We start from the raw sequence: 22,501 nt of genomic DNA, 5'->3' as shown, positions 1-22,501 counted from the left end.
TCATTCTGAGTGAGGTTAGCCTGGCCCAAAAGACCAAAAATCATATGTTCTCCCTTATATGTGGACATTAGATCAAGGGTAAACACAACAATGGAATTGGACTTTGAACACATGATAAAAGCGAGAGCACACAAGGGAGGGGTGAGGATAGGTATGACACCTAAAAAACTAGCTAGCATTTGTTGCCCTTAACGCAGAGAAACTAAAGCAGATACATTAAAAGCAACTGAGGCCAATAGGAAAAGGGGACCAGGAACTAGAGAAAAGGTTAGATCAAAAAGAATTAACCTAGAAGGTAACACACAACCACAGGAAATCAATGTGAGTCAATGCCCTGTATAGCTATCCTTATCTCAACCAGCAAAAACCCTTGTTCCTTCCTATTATTGCTTATATTCTCTCTACAACAAAATTAGAAATAAGGGCAAAATAGTTTCTGCTGGGTATTGGGGTGGGAGAGGGAGGGGCGGAGTGGGTGGTAAGGGAGTGGGTTGGGGGCAGGGGGGAGAAATGACCCAAGCCTTGTATGCACATATGAATAATAAAAGAAAAAAAAAGAAGCTAACATGTGACTAGAGCAATAGTTGACATTAGGAATTATCTATTCAAACACTACAAATTTCAAGAAACTATATTTCAGTGCAGTTTCAAGCTGTATTCTGATAGTAACTTCAGCCTTTGTCATGGCATATCTCTTGTTCTGCCCAGTTTCTTATGGGTGTTACCTAGTTTCCTGTTTGTGCTTCAGGGTCCTGGAATAATCCTCATGCCCTTTTTCACTGTTACAAGTTTTAAAAGAAATTGTGCAATCATCTCTTTAGTATTTGAAAATATAATCTTACTTCTTAAATATTTGTTAAGTGCAACATAAACTCTATTCTGTTTTTGGAGTTTGTTTTATTTATTCTTTTTTTTTTGGTGGTAATGGAGTTTGAACTCAGGGTTTCACACTTGCAAAGCAGTGGCAGCCATACCTCCAGTCCATTTTGACCTGGTTATTTTGGGGATGGGGTCTTGCAAACTGTTTGCCTGTGCTGACCTTGAACCATGATCCTTCTGGTCTCGGTCTCCTAAGTAGCTAGGAGTGCAGGTGTGAGTCATGGGAGCCTGTCTAGAGGGTTTTTGGTTGTTGTTTTCATAAGTGTTTTATTGCAGCTAGTATTTTCTTTACACTAAGTTTCCTCCAGAAGTAGTATTTTTAATAATATCTCTTCTTAAAATAGTTTAGGAAAAATGGAGTGATTCACCATAGAGGCCATCTTTGGTCTACCACAGGAATCTGGCACAAATTTGATTCAAGTTTTATGAAATATATAAATTCATCATGCGTTATTTCATTTGAGTAAGGTTTATAAACATTGAAAATAAGTAATTAGCTCTGTTTTTGTGTCAATGTTAAACACAACATTTAAAAGTGAAAGATACTGACAAAGTATGACTGTTAAAATATCAAATATATTTGCTTTTAGCTTTAACCAAAATTATATAACAATCTCCCTCAATTTAAAGCAAAATGATTCCTATTTTCATCCATTAGTCAAACCTGTTCACAGTTCTTATTTCTGGGCCAAAATAATTTTAAATTGGCAAATAAAACCAAGTTAATAAAAAGTACACCAAGGTAGTGTTTTGTAAACAAAACTAATTGGCAATTAAATGATTATACACACATAAAATGGTACAGTTGTTGCTTAAATCTGAGTAAATATTTAAGTATAAGACTGAGTTCACTCATTAACCGGTGACTGGAAACACAGGGCTTTCTTTCTATTTTTTCCTATTTTGTAAGTTTTAAGATGAATCATACTTCCAAAAATGTTTTTGTGCTTTGAAAAATATTTCTATGCTCCCTATTTAGTGAACTCCTGCTCTACTTTCATCAAGAATTGCCAATTTATTTCAGAGAAATGTAGGTGACAGTTTCACTACTTGGACCAAAATAACTTTTTATTTTCTAATTAGAAGTTTTTGAGGATGAATATATTTTAACTGAGCTTGAACAGTCAGCTCGTTGTCAACTCAAGCAAGTAGACATCATATCACAAGACATGCCTAATTATTGTTACAACTCAATATAGTGAATCATTACTTTAGAAGTTTTTGCTATGACATTAGTTGGTGATACTTAATATGCTAAGGATTAGAACAAAAACAGACAGGGTTTACTTAAAGCAAGAGGACCTGATGTAATGAAAAGTAGAGGTGGTCCTTACTTTTAGGTAGTTTACATGTTGAAGAGGGGAATAGGCCAAATCTTAGTAAATGGAACAATAGTCATGAATTATGAACAAGATTGTGAAGGAAATAGAGCAGAGGACAAGGGAACGTGTGTGTGTGTGTGTGTGTGTGTGTGTGTGTGTGTGTGAAGAGATTACACAGCCTATGTTTGGGGATAAGTAAGTAGGTCACTTTCAGGAAGTAACACTTGAGTAGAAGCCTGCAGTGAGGCCAAGCCAAGCATCAGAAGTCTGTGATAAAAATTTTCCTGAAGGAAAAGAAAACAGTGTGAGCAAAATGTCAAACAAGAGAAAAGATTTTGAGATGCTCAACAAAATATAAGCAATCCAGGGAGGTTTTGGCACAGTGAGTAAATGGGACACATGACAAGATGAAATCAGACAAAATGTTAAGAATCAGTGAAGGGGTTCCTTCCCAGGCCATGGTGAAGAGTTAGGACTCCTTGACAATAAGAGACATCATGGAAGAATTCTAATCCCAGGAGTAGTCAAAGCTCACTTGTGACTCAATGGAGAATGGTCTAGATGAACAACTGAGGGTTGGTGACTCCTTACTCAGTGGTTCATGGTCAGGATGACAGATGACCATGATCTGAGCTAAGGTTTGACTACTAACCATATTTATTACTGTAATCACGACCATAAATGAAAGTTGGCTCACACATGCACCAACTTTTCTAGGATATATTTCTAGGAATAGGATTGCTGCAAAACAGACAGTTGTTATGTGTGTTATTTTTGTTTCCTTTTCAAATTAATATATTGAAATCCAAACTTCCAGTGGGATGGCCTTAGGTGGTGGGGTCTTTGGGGTGGAATTAGGTTTAAATGATGGTTTAGATGATGTCTTTTACATATGGTTGTTAAAATTAATTAACTAAACTTAAAAAATCACGAATTAGAGGTATAAACATGTTGCTTGAAAGTATAATAATAACCAGAATAAAAGCATTTGCCTATGGAAACCAAAGGACTGAACTCTTTGTTTTGTTTTCCTTATTGTATTACTGGGGGTACATTGTGACATTTACAAAAGTTCTTACAATATATCTTACTTGAATTCACCCCTCCACCATTCTTCTTTATCTCCCCTCCCCCTATTCCTGGATTAGTTTCAACAAACATCATTTTTCTATTTTGAGGACTAAACTCTTAGTGAACAAATTACTTTACACTTTGGGTAGAGGAATTACTTTAATAAAAATCATTTTAATTTAAAAACATTGACAGGAAAATTAGTATTGCTCTTTTGTTGCATTACCTTAAAAATACAACGAAACTAAATTTGTCAAAATGTTAAGGTTGTAGAAAATAATTTTTTAATCAGAATGTTGGCATCTACCTTTGAAATGTAACTAATTTATTTTTTCAGTAACCAAAACACCATGAAGTAGATCAAAAATTCGAAAGTGAAAAACACACATTTCAACCTGCAATTAAAAAGAAATTTCCATGCAAAAACATAAGCATGAAAATTTAAAACAAAAACAAAAACAGGTTTTTGGTATTGGTGGGTGGTTGGTAGTTTTATTTTGTGATAGGATATTAGCACCATCTAGTGGAAAATTTTTTGTTAAATTATAAAAAAGCTGTAATGTGGAATCACATACATACACACACATTTTACACAAGTTCACTAACAGAAATGTGCTCAAAATTTGGAAAATTGGAGTATGTGACATACTGTACAAGTATATTGTTTTGTAAAATATAGTTGTTCTTGGGCTTTTTATTTCATGAAATCTAAAATATTTTGTCTGGATATGTTCCACTATGGGATTTGGCTCAGCTGATTAATTTTTCCCCTGGCCTTTAAAAAGAAGCTCCAAAATAGAATGTTAAACCATTATTATAAAAACCAGGTAACAGGGAGTGATGGAATGGCTCAAGTGGTAGAGTGTCTGCCTAGCAAGTATGAGCCCCTGAGTTCAAACCCCAGTACCACCAAAACCACAAAAAACAAAACAAACAAAAAAGTAACAAAAGGAAATTATCAACTTAAATAATAATTTAACAAATGTATATGATAATAAGTACTTAGAATTTGTCATTTTTAAAACTAATGTGATGGGTTTTGCTAATGCAATCATCCTAATATCAGAGTAGTTATACTTTAATTAAGCATCAGGCAGTATTAAAACATTAACAATTAAAACCAACAGGCATGAGGTTATTTATTTTCTATCCAGGATAATACTATATATGCAGATTTTGTTACTTTTATGTTTTATTATAAAATATATATATAAGTGAATAAAATATGAACATGATATATTATAAATACATAGTTTTACAAATTATTGTAATGATAATATCAAGAAGTATAACATTCCCAGCATAACAGAAAATCCCCATGGATTTTCTCCAGATTGATATCTCTACGTATCTTCTAGGAAATAATATTACTTTGATAGTTATGGCAATGATATTTCTGCAGTCTCTTAGCCTGTGTGTCACTCCCTATTATGCACAATATGTCTTTCTTACTTTGCAGTATGCCTATAACATTTGACATTTTTTACTTAATATTGTCATTTAATATTTAACCTCTCCACTGGAGTTGCCTTCTGTTTGGCGACTAACCATACTACCATACATGAAAACTGTCTCCCACATGCACCAACTTTTCTAGAATATATTTCTAGGAAGTGGATTGCTGAAAAATAGACACGTGTTACGAATGTTATATTTGTTTCCTTTTCAAGTTAATATATTGTAATCTGAATCACCAGTGGGATGGCATTAGGAGATGGGGTCTCTGGGATGGAATTAGGTTTAGATGAGGTCATCAAGGTAGTTCCCAGAGTGAGATTAGTGTCTTTATAACTTGATTCTCAGAAAGAGACTCAAGTCTGTCTCTGTCTATACTGTGTCTGTGTCTCTACCTCTGTCTATTTCTCTACCATTATCAAGATACAGTATAAGACAGTCACCAGCAGACACAGAACATTACCCTTACCAAAATCCAACCACACAGGCACCTTCGTCTCATATTTCATAGCTCCCACACATGTGAGAAATACATTGTGTGCTTAAGCCACCCAGTGTATAGAATTCTTGCTAGAGCAGCCCTCGCTTTCTAAGACAAGACTGCACATCTTTAACTTCTCTGTGTGTTGCTGCACACTTTTCTGGTGTAGCAGTTCCAATTTTCTTTTCACCAGCAGGTCTTAATACTCCATTTTCTTTCCAAATGCTGAGATGTTTAACCATTTTATTTTTTCCAGTAATCTTTTACATTTATGATTTAATATGATTTTTATTTTCCTTCTTAGTTTGGACAAGTTTTCACAGGTTTGTTGAACAATTGGATTTTCTCTTTGGTGAAATACTCATTTAAGTTCTTTGCCCATTTTTCTGTTTTTTTTTTCTTTACTAGTCTTATAAGGTTTTATATAAACATTACTGTTCCTTGAACACTTCATTAAAATAGCTGGTGAAGCCAATTATTTCAGCAGAGTGTAGAGTTTTGGTTTATTTTGATTATAAGACTCTCTTTTTTTGGCAGTACTAGGGTTTGAACTCAGGGCCTCTCATTTGCTAGGCAGATGCTCTACCACTTGAGACACTCTGCCAGCAGATTACAGGACTAGAGGCTTTGAGTTTTCTTGTGTTAGCTTTGCTAAAACTTTTTTTGGGGGGAATTTGTCTATGTCATTAATTTTTTTCCTGTTAAAATATCTAATGATATTCCTTTCTTATTCCTAATAATGGTTATTTGTACCTTCTCCATTAAAAAAAATCTTAATTACTCTTGCCAGGACTTTATCAATTTTAGGTATCTTGTAAAAACTAGCTTTTAGCTTTACTGACACCTTATATGTCATGTATTTTTTCACTTTTTTTTGTTTATTAGTATTTACTAATTTCTTCCACTGCAGCTCTTTTTCTAGCTTTATGAGAATACATCACTTTCTTAATTTTTATCTCCTCTTTTTCTATATTTTTGTTTAAATATTTTTCCAAAAGTTTGTATGTGTAGAATTTTTGTTATTGTTCATTTCAAACTCACAATTCCCATTGTGATTTCCTCATTGATCCATTGAAGGAAACTTATTCCTTTTCAAAACCATTATTTTATTGCTATTTTCTAACAACATTGTTTGACTTCAGTATTTTAAAATTTATCAGAATTTATAATCTAATATAATTTGTTTTCATAAATATTTTATGTATTTCTGAAATGATGTTGGGTGCAGAGTTTTCTAGGTGCAAATCAGGTCATTTGTTATGTAACTTTTCAAATGTTTATACTTTATGAACTTTTTTCTTTTTTCCCGTCAATTATCAAGTAAGGTTTATAAAAGTCTGGGATTTAGGATTTGTCTTTGTCCATGTTTGTAGCCTTGTTTATTAGATGCTACACATTTAAAAATTGGTATGTATTTCTTACTGTTAGAACTTCTGTCATATGACTTTTTCAACCTCTGATAATGCTTTGGTGCCTTGAGTTCTATTTTTCTTAGTAATACAGGGATGGCAATTTTAGTTTGATAGTGTTTACATGAATTCTAGTTTTCATTCTCTCATTTGGATGTTACCTACAAATAGCTTTTAGTTTTATAAATTTAGCTTGGAAACCATTGACTTTTACCTGAAGTATTTGATCCATTTCCATATAATAAAATTACTAATAAGAGCTAAAAAAATAAAAATCCTTTTTTCTATATCTAACTCCTCTTTGTTATCCAGGCATCTTTTGAATTGGTTAACTTTGATTATTTAATCTTTCTTTACAATAAGCTGGGATTTTTATCTAATTTCTGCTTCCAAAATTTTGGCAGTGAATATAGAACATTAAACATCCTCTCATTCCATTTTGGTTGCAACAAAATACCATTAACTGGTGAGCATGTTAACAGACATTTGTTTCTCACAGTTCTAGAGTCTGGGAAGTCAAAGTTCAATGTCTAGTGAGGTCTGCATTCTGGTTTATAGATGGCACCTTCATGTCATGTCCTCACTTGATGGCAGGGACAAGGCAGCTTCTTTTATAAGAACACTGATCCCATTCATTAAACCACACCTTCATGACCTCACCACTTCCCAAAATACTTACCTCCTAATACCATCACATTAATGATTAGGTCTAAGCATGTGAAGTATGGTGAAGATACAAACATTGAGATCGTAGTCAAGAGTCCAACCAGAAAAGCCTAATTAGTAGATTATCTATCAGGCCAATCAGTTGGTCCATATAACTACCTGAAAATCTAGCCATCTTGAAAGTGATTTCTTTAGACTTGCCTAAAATTGTGCATACCACATAGCAAGTCTGAAATCCACAGGGCAATAAGTCAGGAAGGGGTAAATACAGGAGGAAACTCATAGAGAAAGAAGCTATTCTCTGGCACTAGAATTGCTCCCCTTTTTCAAAGAAGTTTGAGTCTGACACTTTAGCCCTTTCATGTGATTTAATAATATCTTGCTTAAAGCCAATGGATTACACTTACATGTGGCAACATGCCTTTGTAGCAACACTTGGCATTGGTTTAAAAACAAGGCATGTAAGCCTAACCATGTCGCTCTATCAAGAAAGTTACACAGGGCTGGGTGTCGTGGCACATATCTATAATTCCACCTAACTTGGAAAGTGGAGGTAGAAGGATCATGGTCCAAGGCCAGCACGAGGCCAAAAGGTATGAGACCCTATCTGAAAAACAACTAAAACAGGGTGCACAGCTCAAGTGGTAGAGTGCCTGCCTAGCAACATGAGGTCCTGACGTCAAACACCAGTACCACCAAAAAAAAAGAAAGAAAACTACATAGCTGGTTACCACCTGTCCATTCTCCTGGATGCTGCAAGGAACCTGTAAGACATTAGTTTAATCACTCTTTCCTCATTCTGGCACATGATTACCTTGTCTTTTGTGTGCCATGACACACATGAATGCATTTAAACTGCATAAGTTTATTTTCTTGCTGTTTCCTAGTCACTGTTCATACTCGTCTATGTACTTTCTCCATTTTCTCCATTTTTCTTTCATCCTGGATACCGTATCCAGGATCACCTTCCTTTTTATGAAGTATGTCTTTTTTTTTTTTATTAAAGTGACTCTACAGTGCCAAAATCTCTCAAGCCCTTATTCTTGAAAAGTTATTTCTGCACATAGGATTCTAGTCAGGTAATTATAGCTTTCTGAAAATTGATCTTTTGACATTTTCTTTATTACTGCTATTGAGAAGTCTGCTGTAAGTCTAAAAGCATTACTTCTTTTTAGATGAATTTGTCTTTTTCCTTGACAAGTTTAAGATTTTACTCTTTTCTTTGGTTTTTCTACTTTTTTTTTTCTTTTTGGAGCAGGGTCTGGCTGTGTTGCTCAGGCTGGTTTCAAACTCCCAGGAATCAGAGGTTCTCCTGCCTCAGCCTCCAGAGTAGCTGGGAAAACGGATGAGTACCACAGGGGACAGCTTAGTTTTCGACATTCTTTATGATGCATCCAAACTTACACTTTTATGCTAATTGAATTTAGTTCCATGTTAGACTCTGTGTTATTTCTTCTAGCCTGTCCTCCAGATCAAGAATTCTTTCTAAAACTGTTTTAATCTTCTGTTAATCTGTTCAATGTTGGCTAAAATATTATTCTTTAATTTTTTGTATTTTTAGAAGTTTACATTTAAAAAAATCTGGCAATAGAGTGTTAGGGTTTCCTGTTCACAGATATCATTAATTGATCTTTTACACTTTTCAAACATAATTAGTACAGTTGAGAATATTCTTTATGTATTTATTCCAGTATCATGGATTTGTTCTACTCTTCATGACGCCTGTAGCCTTTGGGTACTTTTCTGTCCTTGACAATATCTTTGACATTTGTAGGAATAATTTGATGCTTCAGAAAGTAGTCCTTTCCTCAAATAATATTACATTTTCTTTCTTTTGAGTGCTTGGGGCACTTCAATTTGAGACTAGCTTAAACCAAATTCAAGCTCTCACATTCTCTGGTAATCCGAGCAATTGAAAACAAGTTTCTAAATAAAAAATGAATGTAGGAGGCATGGTGGTTCAGGCCTATAACTCCAGCTTCCCAGAAAGCAGAGGTAAGAGATTTGTGGTCTAAAGTCAGACAGGATGACACTGTACATCAGAAACAAACTAAAAGCAAAAGGACTGGGGTCATGACTCACGTGGCAAAGCCTTTGCCCTGCAGTTGCATAAGCATGAAGCCCCGATTTCCTTTCATTCATTACATTTGTGGTACTTAATTATAGTGTTGAAAAACATTAGGTTCTGGTGTTCTATTCCACAGTAGGTTGACTATTGATAATGATAATGCTGCGTAGATTTCAAAAAGGCTAGAAGAAAGAATTTTGAATATTCTCACTACAAATGGTAAATTATATGATAAAATGAAATGGTAAATGTTAGAAAAGATAGTCATGTTTACCCTAATTTGAACGTCACTCAAAGTCTGCATGGATCAAAACATCATGTGGTATAACAAAATAGGTGGAATTGTCAATTTTTAAAAAGGATGTTTAATTGTGAAGTACTAATAGATGACTGAAGAAGTACATATGCTTGACCTAATTTAAACATTATACCATCTGTAATACATATGTGAACATCACATGGTAATGCCTTGTAATTATAATGTATAATTTCTATGTTTTTATGTATCAGTTAATGTTTTTCTGTTGTTGGTAATACTGGGGTTTGAACTCAGGGCCTCACACTTGCTGGGCAGGTGCTCTACCACTTGAGTCACTCCACCAGCCCTCAACAGATAAAACTTTAAAAGAAAAGAAAAAAGATTAATAAAATAAGTATGATTATAGATAATGGCATAAAAATAACAGTGAATTAAAGATACATGATAAATATTGAGGGGACATAAAAATGCATAGTATTAGATCTACTGAGTAAAGAATTTACTAGAGACTGCATTAGATGTTTGCTTTTTCTTTCAAAAATTTAAATCAAACTCTGTCTGCACTTGTGTACATGTACCTAAGTGATGATTCTAATCTATTCCATTTCATCCTCGGTGGTTTTTAATCTCAGGATGAAAAGTGGTTTTCCACTTGAATTTGTCCATCAAATTTACTCAATAAAATGGACAAATCCATTGCCAAGGTTCTTTTAGCTTCAGAAAACAATATAAAGCCGAGGAGAACAGGAGCATGCAAACACTCCATCTGCTCAATGGGGATTTCAGACACGACCACAGTTTCTGAATCTCAACCACTGCAGGGAATGTTTTGTTCATGAGTAAGGAGTTGATTCAACTGTTGACCATTTTCATGCAGGGCAACTGCAGGCTTAGAACCCACAGCTTCTAGGTATCAACTAGAACCTGGAGGCTGGTTTGTATTCTCATCATTATTGTGTGCTACTTTCTAGTTTCTTAGGATTTAATTTAATATTTTCTCCTAGTTATTTGAGTTATATAGAATTTGGGATTTAGAGTTCATCATCTACTTGCAACTTGAAAGTCAAATTGCATTAAAATGAATTGCAAGACATTTGTGTTTTCCTTTAGTTTTTATCTAGTCAGGAGTCTTTGTATTTTAAGTGGAGTAGTGAATCCATTTATATTGGTAGTAGTTATTGATGTATTTAAGTCTAACATCTTTTCTATTTATTTATTGTAGTCTTTCTTTTTTCATTCTCTTTTCCTACCTTCTTTTATCTTAATTACACATTCACTACTGTCTTGCTATTTCATTTCTATTAATTGTCTTATATGTCTCAATATTATTGTTTTACTGTTTTAGTTATTTATTTTTTTTACAATTTTGCCTTTCTATGCTTCAGTTTGGATATTTCTACATTAAACTTTCTTCAAGTTTAATGTTTCCTGTTTTGTTCATTTGACAAGACCATTCCATGAGTCATTATTTAAACAATTACGACATGCTTAAATTGTTTCAGTCTAGCACAAATTAATTCTTTAACCACATCTTAAAGTATAAAAACACAACACTTTTCCTATGACATTTTTACTATATTGTTACATACTTTCCTCCTGATTTTGTTATGAACTCATGGCTGTTATGCATCCAAATAGTCATTGCTCTTTTTTATGTGCTTTCAAAATATACATAGAACACTTATCATTTCAATCATCATTTTTTTGATCCACATTTTTATTTTCTTCATTTTTGGTCATTCCTTCTTATACTTCTTTGCTTATATTTGAGATCAGTTTCATTTAGCCCAGGGAACTGTTTTTAGTGGTTTTTTAACAGCATGAGTTTACAATTGTTTACTCTCTGCTTTTCTTTGAGAATGGGTTTCCATTTGTCTTTAGTTTTGAACTGTATTTTCACTGGGTATGGGAGTTCTTGGTTTGCATTAATTTTCAGTACTTTACAGATATCAAGACATGGATTTCAGGCTTCAGTATTTACTATTTCAGATTTAGCTGCTATTTTTACTATTTTCCTGAAGGAAATGTTATCTACTTCTTCTTTTAAGATTTTTTCTTTAGCTATGTTTTTTAATTTTTTTCTTATTTTATCATTTTTACATTTATCTGTGTTCTTTTTCCATTTCTTTTTCTTTCTTTCTTTTTTTTTTTTGGCAGAACTTAAGTATAGGTTTTCTTTTGTATAAATACTGGGGGAGGGGGTAGTTGGTAAGGTTTTGAGTCTGAGTTGATTTCTTTACTCAACCTTGGGAAAGTTTGAGCTGTTACTTTCTCACCTGTTGCTTCTGTCCATCTTCTCCTCTATTTTTGGAAACTTCATTACAGATATATGATATCACTTAACTATCTACAACACATTTCTTTTACAATTGTTTGATTTGTGTTCTTTATGCACATTTTTCATTCTATATACTTCAGTTTAGACATTTGTACATTAAAGTTTTTTCAAGTTTAATAACTTTCCCATTTTGTCCATTTGACTCTTATGATCATCATTTGAGTCATTATTTCTGATATTTATAATTTTAGGATAACATGATTTTAAGAGTCATTTTATTTTAACTGTCTTTAACTTTTTGTTCATTTTGCCCATTTTTTTACTACAGTTCCTTTAACATATTTAAAAATATATTTTAAAGCTATTTATACTAATTCTAACATCTGGAACAAGTTCCTGTTTCTACTAGCTATTTGTTTTCTCTTCATGGTTGTCTTTTCTGCTCTTTGTGTGTGTGTGTTTGAATTTTCTTCCAAAGTCATATATTTGTAGGAAATAAATGTGATGAATAAAGTTTACATAATTTCATCAGTTTATTCAGATTGACAAGAGTGTTTGCTCTCTCTTGATCCAGTCAGGAGAAAAGCCTGTGTGTGTGTGTATGTGTGTGTGTGTTTAAATCAGGTACCTGATTCAACTCTTCTTTCTCCATTTCAAGGACTATAATAAGTTTATCTACTTTTCTGCTGTTTTTAACTCTGCTCTTATATACCACTCTGAGTGACTTTTAAGTATGAAAGATGTCTTGATGAAGATACCAGTTGTGTTTAAGACAGCCATCTTTTCCTGCAGGAACTTTAATGAGACCATGAGAAATTTCATTCTACACTTAAGCTGTGCAGCTCTAAGAAGGCAATCTAATTCTGTGTGGTTCTTCCTTCCCTCACTGCCTTGAGCTAAATTCACTATCATTCACACACACTATGTTCATCAATCCATGCTCAGAACTTATAACCAGGTAAGAAATGACCAGAGACATGAAACAGGCCCTTCCCACTTCAAGTTAGCTCATTCAATCCTCATTGCTCCACAACCCACCTGAACTACCACATACAGACACACACACACACACACACACACACACACACACACACACGAGTTATTTTTCCCCTGTATAGGAACATTGCTTTGTTCCATCCTATTTCATCCTATTTGAATGTTCCCGTATAATTTTGTATTATCTTACTGTGGTTTATTTTTCTAAATAGAATTAATCTACCTGTAATGTATATTATATAACTATTTGATTGCTTACTTAATTTCTAACTTATTTAATATAATAAAAATACTTTAAAGACAGATACCTTGCTTAATTCATTACTTTCTTTCCAGAACTTAGAATAATGTCCAGTAAATTATATATATTTATGTGTAAATAATTATATTAAGCATATATATATAAATACATATGTGTATCTATATAGGGAAAGACATACACATGGGTTAAACTGTAACTGTTTAAGCATGTGAAAAGCAAGAATAACCTAAACATACCATATATTTCAATAGTTATCTTTAACACCTACTCTATTTTTATTATTTGTAGATTGCAATGGACCTCCTCCAAGAAAAAGCACAGAAATTCTGTCAGGTTCCTGGCCTGAACAAACATATCCAGAAGGGACTCAGGCTATCTACAAATGTCGCCCTGGTTACAGAACTCTGGGGACAATCATAATGGTGTGTAGGAGTGGAGAATGGGTGGCTCTTAATCCATCCAGGATATGTCGGAGTAAGTGCTTCTTATGCTTCTTTGAGAAAATGCTAAATATTTGATATTACAGCAATACTGTTAAACGATATCATTGCTGTCATTTAAGTACAAAACAATCTGTCATTTTGAAAAGAGAGTAGTAACCCTTAACATACAAACAAGCTAGTACTTTTAATTGTAAAGCAATAGCTTTCCCATTTGCAATTTTCCTGGTACTCAATGCTGTTGTCTAATCTAATGCAAATATCCTTGTCCCCAACTCTTAGATAAAATCGCTTCCCTGTGTTGCATACTACTATGATATCTTTTTTCTCCATTTTAGAAAAGCCCTGTGGGCATCCTGGAGATACTCCTTTTGGTTCTTTTCAGCTCATGGTAGGAGATGAGTTCGAATTTGGTGCAAAGGTCGTTTATAAGTGTGATGATGGGTATGTGTCAATATTAAAAGGTTTATGATTAAAGTTATAAGTAAGAACTGTACTTGTTTATATTTTAAGGACACTACATTTTTCTATTCATTTAAAACTACATGAGTAATTTGAAAAATTAAATTACAATGTAAAAGATTATATTTGGATGTCATATCATCTCTTTAACATTGAAAAATTAAATTATTATTAAATTATTCTGGTATAGTATTGCTATAAGAAGATGTTGCAACAGTATGCACATAAATGAACATTCATCCAAGTTTTTACTGTATTCTGCTGTTTTCAGGTTATCATGTGTGAAGGATGATGGGAATGTACCAAAATTACATTATGTGGTGACTATCTTGAAAAAAACTATGAAATTTAAAGGAAGCAAGACTTTCTTGGGGATAAATCATATTTATGGTACTATTGTTAAGATTGCATAGTATTCAAATTATTGATCATGCATACTAAAATGCTACTCTTGCAGAATCATTAATTCTTTTCATTCTAACCAACCACTGGATTTTCATGGCTGAACTCATTACTTTAGCTCATCAGCATTCTTTCTTCTCCATTACTCCTCTCCAGGACTACAAATTACTTTGAAGAAAATTTTGTATGTGGTAAAGCCAGAATAAGATCCTATAATTTTATACTACATAAATATAGATACAAATAAGAGCTTAAAAATGCAATCTTCTTATTTTCCCCTCATTGGTTTCATGCTTTGAGGCAATGAAATATATTTATTTTAACCTTGGTTTTGGAGTGGGCCTTCATTCCCAAAGTCTTAATACTCAATATCTGTACATATTTCTTAAAATATCACTTCACTCCCATTTTCTCTCTTACAAAAGCATAAATAGATCATGTGCAACATGGGCTTGGTAGGAAAAATAAATCTGATCCACTTTTGAAGCCCTTAGAAGAGATCCTGAGGTCTTGAAAACACCTAATAACATATCTCTATTTGCCCTCTCTCAACTTGGTCACTATCTGAGGAGACCTTTACAAACACATTATCAGAACAACTTTCAATCATTACCACTAACCTTAATACATATAACCAAGCGAGTTAAGAGTATCTGACCCTGCACCTCTGAAATGCCTCCTCTCCAATTTAGGTTTCACTCTTGATCTGGCAAAGGCAATCAAAATGCATATGCCTCTTCGATTTTATCCCCCCCCATTTTCAGTGATTAATATTTATAATTTCATAAAGAAATTATCTACACACTGTACTCTGACTGTTTTACTTATCATTACCTTCTTCATCTTTTATAAACTAGAGATAAATTCTGAGATAGCCACACTATACTCAACTTCAATCTCCAGCAGAACTTTATAAATCAGTGAAATTACTGATATTTATCAGTGAAATAAAGTCCTCAACAGGACCTATCCAAGATCAGCAAATAGAAGTAGTTGATGTTATACTAAAAATATTCTTGGGGGAATGTTTCACCTATCTGAAAGAATATAAATCTTTTGACCCAGTTGTAGATCTGATAGGATAGAGTAGGTTTACTATATCCATGATTTCTGACAGTCAACTTACCCTTCTTTCTCCTTTGCCCCTTTGACTTTTCCTCTGCTAAATATCTATTTAGCTAATTACTAATCATTTAAGAGAATAGTCAATATGAATATTGAGCTTTATTTCCCTACAAGCAGATAGTTTTACAAAGACACCCTGCAAAAGGTTTTTTTTCTAGTATTCTGCTTGTCTGGTTTGCAGAGATCTGAGCCATTTCTTTTCTCCAGTCATCAACATACAGACAACCTCTCTCTCGTCCCTCTCTCCCTCCATGTGTATGGACCCTGGAAGGCTTTGTGTAGAATTTTGCAGGGTGCCTGACAGAACTCTAAAAAAATGTATGGAAAATGTTGACTAAGGAGTCTGTTTTCTCTGTTGGAAGAGGGTACATTCTGTCTCATAGAAGAATTAGAGAATTATCTTAATGACCATTTTTTTTGATCTATGTGAGGAACAAAGCAAGTGTTCAAACTAAAATTCTGTGACTAAAATTTAGTCTATTGATATGTGTTCTTTCCTTAAAGAATAAGAAACAAGTCAAAAAAATAAAAGAAGGACAATACATGTTTTGAGTGAAAATTGTTTTGTTTTACTTGTGTAATGAGCAGAATAATCCTTATTTGCAGATAAAGAAAACAAACATCCATGTTGAATTATTTAGTAAGCCTGCAGGGCTTTTAAAGAAAGAAAGAGAGGAGGAGGTGGAGGAAAAAGGGAAAGAGAGACATTAAATGAGAAAGGAAGAGAAGAAGGGAGGTGGGAAGGGAGAATTAAGGGAGGAAGGAAAATGAAAAAAGGAGAAGAAAGAAGGGCGAGCATACGTATGCTATTGTTTTCCATGAAATAGAGTTCCCAGGGGACACTCAGAATGGTCCTGAGCTCAAAACTGCATATAAACACATGATATCTCATAGCTTTATTATTTTGGGGGTTTCAGGTATCAAATGCTAGGTGAGATTGATTTCCGTGAATGTGAAGCAGATGGATGGACCAATGATGTTCCTATATGTGAAGGTAACTATAAAATTTATTTAGAAGTATATTGAAATACCTAAAATAACTAAGATTTTTCAAAATGCTTTACATTAAAATATCCCTAAGATTTATAATTAAATATTTATTTGAATTATTTTATGATTTCTAGTGCAAAGTATCTAGTAATTTTATTACTGTATTATTTTGGTTTTAATATGCCTAGTATGGAAGCTGGGGATATAGCTCAATGGTAAAGTGCTTGCATAGTAAGTGTGAGGTACTGAGTTTGATTCTCATCATCTCCCTCCTCCTCCCAAACCCACAATCTGTCTGACATCAGTATACCAAATATGAGTATTTCCTTATCTGATCTAATAATTAAAATACTGAATATTAAGAAATCTGAGTCTAATTTTTATTTGCTTTTAGATTGTAAACACTAGAACTACATATAACATCACTAGCTTAATTATCAGAGACTGAGCTTTGCTAATGAAGGTTTCATCCAATGACCACCCAAATGCCGGGGTCTGTGGTAAGAGCTGAAGTACAGAACATGGTTTAAACATCTCTTCCCAGCTCCCAACAGAGAAAAAAAAGGAGGAATTAAGAGAAAACTCTTTTATTTCTTACTAATGTGTAGAAGAAATGGCAAGAATGAGAAAAGGTAAATGGGAGAGAGAGAGAGAGAGAGAGAAAGAGAGACAGAATGTGATAATCACCTAATAATCCTATGACTAAAGAAGAAGAGGATTTTTCATCCATAGGATTGAGAAGATTCCCTAAAGAATGACTGCATCAAAATACATGGATGCTTGTTTTAAAAAAAGCCTATTAAATCAGTATTTATGGGTGACAGGACAGAAAACAGTCCTAGAATTTCCACTGTAACAAGCATCCAGTAAAATTCTAAAGTAAAACAAAGTTTGAATAACATAACCACTAAGAAACTTGAAAATATTAAGTAAAATCAAAAGGGGCATTCAAATTATTTCGAGCACTGAGATCAAAGAGGAAGGGAAAATTAAGGACAATCATTCCATTGAAGTAAATATTATTATAAAGTTTGATTTTTCATCTTTTCAGGATGCAGTGTCATATTATCCTGGGTCATAATGGAAAATTTGTATTTAATTATTCCAGCATTCCTATTTCTTAATTATTTGTGACACTTGTTATGAAAATACAGCTAGCATTCAAAGCAGTAATTTTATTTGATTACCCCATAGAAAAGAATCAGAGATAAATACTTTTTATGTTACTGAGTCTTTATCTCTTGTAAACAGGTATATCAAATGCTTCTAAAATACTTAAGTAATTTTCTTCAACCTTATCTTTCTCATGATTTTTTATGCACACACATTTTTCATGATGAAGTTTCTAAACTCTATTAAAAAAAGTGATGTTTATTTTTCAGTTGTTAAGTGTTTGCCAGTGACAGGCCCTGAGAATGGGAGAATTATCAGTGGTGCATTGGAACCAGACCAGGAATATTATTTTGGACAAGTGGTAAACTTTGAGTGTAATTCAGGCTTTAAACGTGAGGGACCGAAGGAAATACATTGCTCAGAGAATGGCCGTTGGAGTGATGAAAAGCCAAAATGTGTTGGTAAGACACACTTGCTTGTTTGATTGGTTGAAAGGTTTTAGCTTTTCTTATGAAAATATACATTTTGAAAAAGTGTCCACTCTAAATAACACAAAGAAGAATGTATTATTTCCCTGAAATTGATGTAAGTTTTCTTTTGCATGAACCATCTTATTTTATCTTTAGAACAGCTGTATCATTTATGTCCTCTTATCACCTTGACTTTGTAATTGAAGAAACTGTGGCACACAGTTAAGTCATGTGCCCTAAATTACTGTGACATAAAGATTGGGGTTGATTCAAACCTAGGTTATTACCTCACATTGACACCCACATTCCAACCATAGATATCAGTTTGATACAATGCTCAGCATTTCAGCAGCACAGTATGATACTGACCTCCCAAGCAGAATTTTTAAAATTTTGGACTCCAAAGTTTTGTGCTTATTTCTACTTGATTCATTGTGATGATATTCTATTTTTGAATTACATTTCTAGGAAGTGGCCCTTTTTTACATTTGTGCTATAATTTCACCATAAGTGTTACTGAACTGAATTGAATCCATTAAAGACATCTTTGCCTTTTATGAAAAGCTTTTACAGTAAGCTGTAAGTCAAGTTTCATTTAACTTTTTAGTCAAGCTATTGCTAACTTGTGCATCTTGATCAGTTGATGATTTTGGCTTTTGTTAAAAACAGTTGTGCCCAGCTTGTTTTATTAGAACCATTTTTCACTCTACCAATTCTTGTTGGGCAGACCTTCTTATCATATTTGTTTTATAGCACTATCTAAAAATCTCCAAATTATTCACACTTTTTAATCTTGTCTCCCTTACAGTAAAAGACACAATGTGTTCTCTCCTTACGAACCTTTCTAACAAAACTGGTTCTTTGTGACAATAATGAGAAAAGAATATGTATATTATGTAGAAACTATTGTTTATTTAGGAGGTTTATGGAAGGGATTTACATATAGCAGCTAGTACTCTATGGTTCAAGAAACTTCCTTGGAATAGCTGATGCTGGAAGAAAGAGATGTTTCTAGATGAAGAGGAGGAGGGAAAATCACCCAGGTTAGAGTTGACCATGGAGAGGAACATGGTAAGGCAGGGGGGCTTCAAAGAGATCACACTGGCCCAGTGCAAGATACAGGAAGTTGGTCAGTAAGTAGTGGATTGAAGCCAGGTCCTGGTTTCAGAACTTGACTTTGCTTCAGAGTGATTTTTGAATAGATGAAGAATTTCAATGGAGCAATAAAGTGACGGTGTGAATGTTTGTTAAATTAAACACAAAGACAGGAGAAGAGAGTTTGGGAAACTAGTTATCATTGCCAAATTCCCAGGGGAAAAATGTTGGAGAAGAGTGGAGTTGAAGATGATGGCCAGTTTTGGGGAATGTTTTATTTTTTGACAGATAACCTGTATGGACAGGAAAACCACAAAGACATCAAGTCAATTACTTGTCGAAGGTATAATGAAAAATGAGTAAACGAACTTGAGAAAGTGTTCTGTTGATAATTATTCAATAATAGAAAATGTGCTATCTTTGCAGGTCACTCAGTGAAAATATTTATCACAATAAACTGATTGCTGCATTTAATTTCACATATATATTTGATGACTATTACTGGGTGCCACTTATTTCAAGAGAACTAATTTACCATTCTACCAAATAAAATTAGAAACATAATTTTAGTGAGAATTCTTTCAAAATGAATTTTGTTGTTCAACAGATAAATCTATCAATCAAGTCTAAACAACTTTTGTTTAGTTGGCTGATTGACCTAATGAGCACAAACTTTCTGTTTTTAATGTCAATAATAACTTGCTCACAGTCCTTTAATTTATAATAAACATTTCGGAATTAATTCCTTGTGTTTAGAAATTTCCTGTGCAGCACCAGTAATTATAAATGGATATTCTGTATCTCTGGAGAAAATTTATAAAGCAAATGAACGATTTCAATATAAATGTAAACCAGGTTTTGAATACAGTGAAAGAGGAGATACTGTGTGCACTGATTCTGGATGGAGTCCACAGCCTTCCTGTGAAGGTAATGCTGTTTTATTTTTCCATCTTTTTTGCTATAAATTCCATCAATTATTTTGTTTCTAGTTCCTTTTATGTTGTTTCATTTTTTATTCTTTTTTTTGTGGTGCTGAGGACTGAACCTAGGGCCACACACATTCTAGGCAAGAGCTCTAATGCCAAGCTACACACTCAGCCCTAATTATGCTAATAGATATAATTTTTTCAATTAGGCAATTTATTTTTCTCAAAAGTAGAGTACTAATTTTATAAGAATTAAATAACATGAAGCTCATATATCATAGAAATTTAAGGTTCGAAGTTGGATTTCGAGGTCAATTGGTATGATTTTCTCATTCTCAAGGCAGAAATAAATAGGGCCAAAGGGTTGAATATCTTATTATGTAGCTAATCCACGGAGCAGAGCCAGAACTATCAAAAGCTTCCTAATTCCCAATAATTTATAGTTCCCAAACCTAAATCCCAGAGATTAGTTTTAAAAAGTAATCATGTTAATATCAAATGATGAAACTCTTAATTCAGGATGGACTAAGGGAAGGAAGTGAAGATTTTCATAAACAGGCCTGATATAGTACCAAAAATGTCCTAATTCTCCAAAGCTCTTTCATGGAAGGATGTTACAAAGAGCCAAAGAGTTAATCTCAGCTGTGCTCTTTGCCCACCAAAATTATATCAGAAATACTGTGTTCTGGTTAGTCTACCTCACTTTATTTTTTGTTATTATTATTGTTGTACTGGGGGTACATTGTGACATTTACAAAAGTTATTACAATATATCATAGTTGAATTCATCTCCTCCATCATTCTCTTTTATTCCTCCTACCCCCATTCCTGGAGGAGTTTCAACAGGTGTCATTTTTCCATTTGCATGCATGTGTACATAATATTTCTACCACATTCACCTTTTCACCTCCCTGTACTCTCTCCCCACATCCTTCCCCCACCCACTGGTACCAACACCCCAAACAGAACCTGTTCTGCCCTCCTGTTCTCCATTTTTGTTTGTTTAAGATAGCTATACAGGGAGTTTCCTTGTGACAGTTCCACGTATATATGTATTATAACCCAAATTGGTTCCTCATTTCTATTTTTCTCTTTTCTGCCTTAGTCCCCTTCTTGTGGTGATTTCAACAGGTTTAAAAATCTATATTCATTCTTGTATAGAGAGAACATCAACCTTAGTCACTTTCTTAACTTCCTTCTTTTACCCTCCCACTCTCTCTTGTGACCTCCCCTTAGCAGGATCTGTCTTTATAATGTTGCTTGTATTTGTATTAGGTGGATATTGTACATATGAGAGAAAACATGCAGGCTTTGGCCTTCTGAACCTGGATACTTAAGATGATGTTCTCTAGTTCCATTCACTTACCTACACATGACAAAATTTTATTTCTCTTTATGGCTGAATAAAATTACATTGCATATAATACCACATTTTCTTAATCCATTCATCAGTAGTGGCGAATCTTGGTTGTTTCCATAGTTTAGCTATTATAAATAATGCTTGCAATAAACATGGGTGTACAGATGCCTTTATTATAACCTGACTTACATTCCTTTGGGTGTATTGCTGGAACATATGGTAGATCTATTTTTAGTTTTTTGAGGAGCCTCCATACTATTTTCCATAGTGATTGTACTAATTTACATTCCCACCAACAGTGTATAGGGTTCCTTTTTCCCCACATCCTTGCCAACATTTGGCTTGTGGTCTTGATGATAGCCATTCTAACAAGAATGAAGTAGAATCTTAAAGTGTCTTTGATTTTCATTTCCTTTATGGCCAGGGATGTTGAGCATTTCTTCATTGATTTTTGGGGAGTTTAGTATTTTGAGCTCCCTGTTTATTCTAGTTATTAGTCCCTTGTTAGATGTTTCTCCCTCTGTGTGGGCTGCCACTTCAATCTGGTGACCATTTCTTCTGCTGTTCAGAAGATTTTTAATTTCATAGTCCCATTTGTAATTCTTTTCTCTTAGATGCTTAGCCTTTTGACTTCTATTTAGGAAGTCATTCCCTTTGCCTATTAATTCCAGTGTATTTGCTGCTCTTTCCTGCACTAACTTCAAAGTTTCAGGTCTTATATTAAGGCTCTTAATCCACTTTGAGTTGATACTTGTACAGGATGAAAGATTTAGCTTCAGTTTTCTGCGTGCAAATATCCAGTTTTCCCAGCATCATTTGTTGAAGAGGCTGTCTTTTCTCTATTGTATGTTTTTGGCACCTGTGTCAAAAAACAAGTAGGTGTAGCTTCGTTGATTCATATCTGGGTCTTGTATTCTTTTTCACTGGTCTTCTTGTCTGTTTTTGTGCCAGTACCTTGTTAGTTTTAGTGCT

At 33.7% G+C, this 22,501-nt stretch overlaps 1 protein-coding gene across 4 annotated transcripts in view; it reads left to right on the top strand.

Moving 5' to 3' along the window:
* Cfh (complement factor H) overlaps nucleotides 1–22,501 on the top strand; it is a 68,458-nt gene that overhangs the window by 5,701 nt on the left and 40,256 nt on the right. For all 4 annotated transcript variants that reach the window (XM_074048729.1, XM_074048730.1, XM_020168558.2 and 1 more), the window contains exons 2-6: nucleotides 13,435–13,620; nucleotides 13,925–14,030; nucleotides 16,493–16,569; nucleotides 17,948–18,139; nucleotides 20,000–20,170. In XM_074048729.1, the coding sequence (XP_073904830.1) occupies nucleotides 13,435–13,620; nucleotides 13,925–14,030; nucleotides 16,493–16,569; nucleotides 17,948–18,139; nucleotides 20,000–20,170 (732 nt within the window). The remainder of the gene's footprint in view (nucleotides 1–13,434; nucleotides 13,621–13,924; nucleotides 14,031–16,492; nucleotides 16,570–17,947; nucleotides 18,140–19,999; nucleotides 20,171–22,501) is intronic.

Source organism: Castor canadensis, chromosome 11 (genome assembly GCF_047511655.1).
Source record: "Castor canadensis chromosome 11, mCasCan1.hap1v2, whole genome shotgun sequence".
Classification (NCBI taxonomy): domain Eukaryota; kingdom Metazoa; phylum Chordata; class Mammalia; order Rodentia; family Castoridae; genus Castor; species Castor canadensis.
Note: the sequence above shows the minus strand (reverse complement) of the source record. Positions and strands in the feature narration are given on the sequence as shown.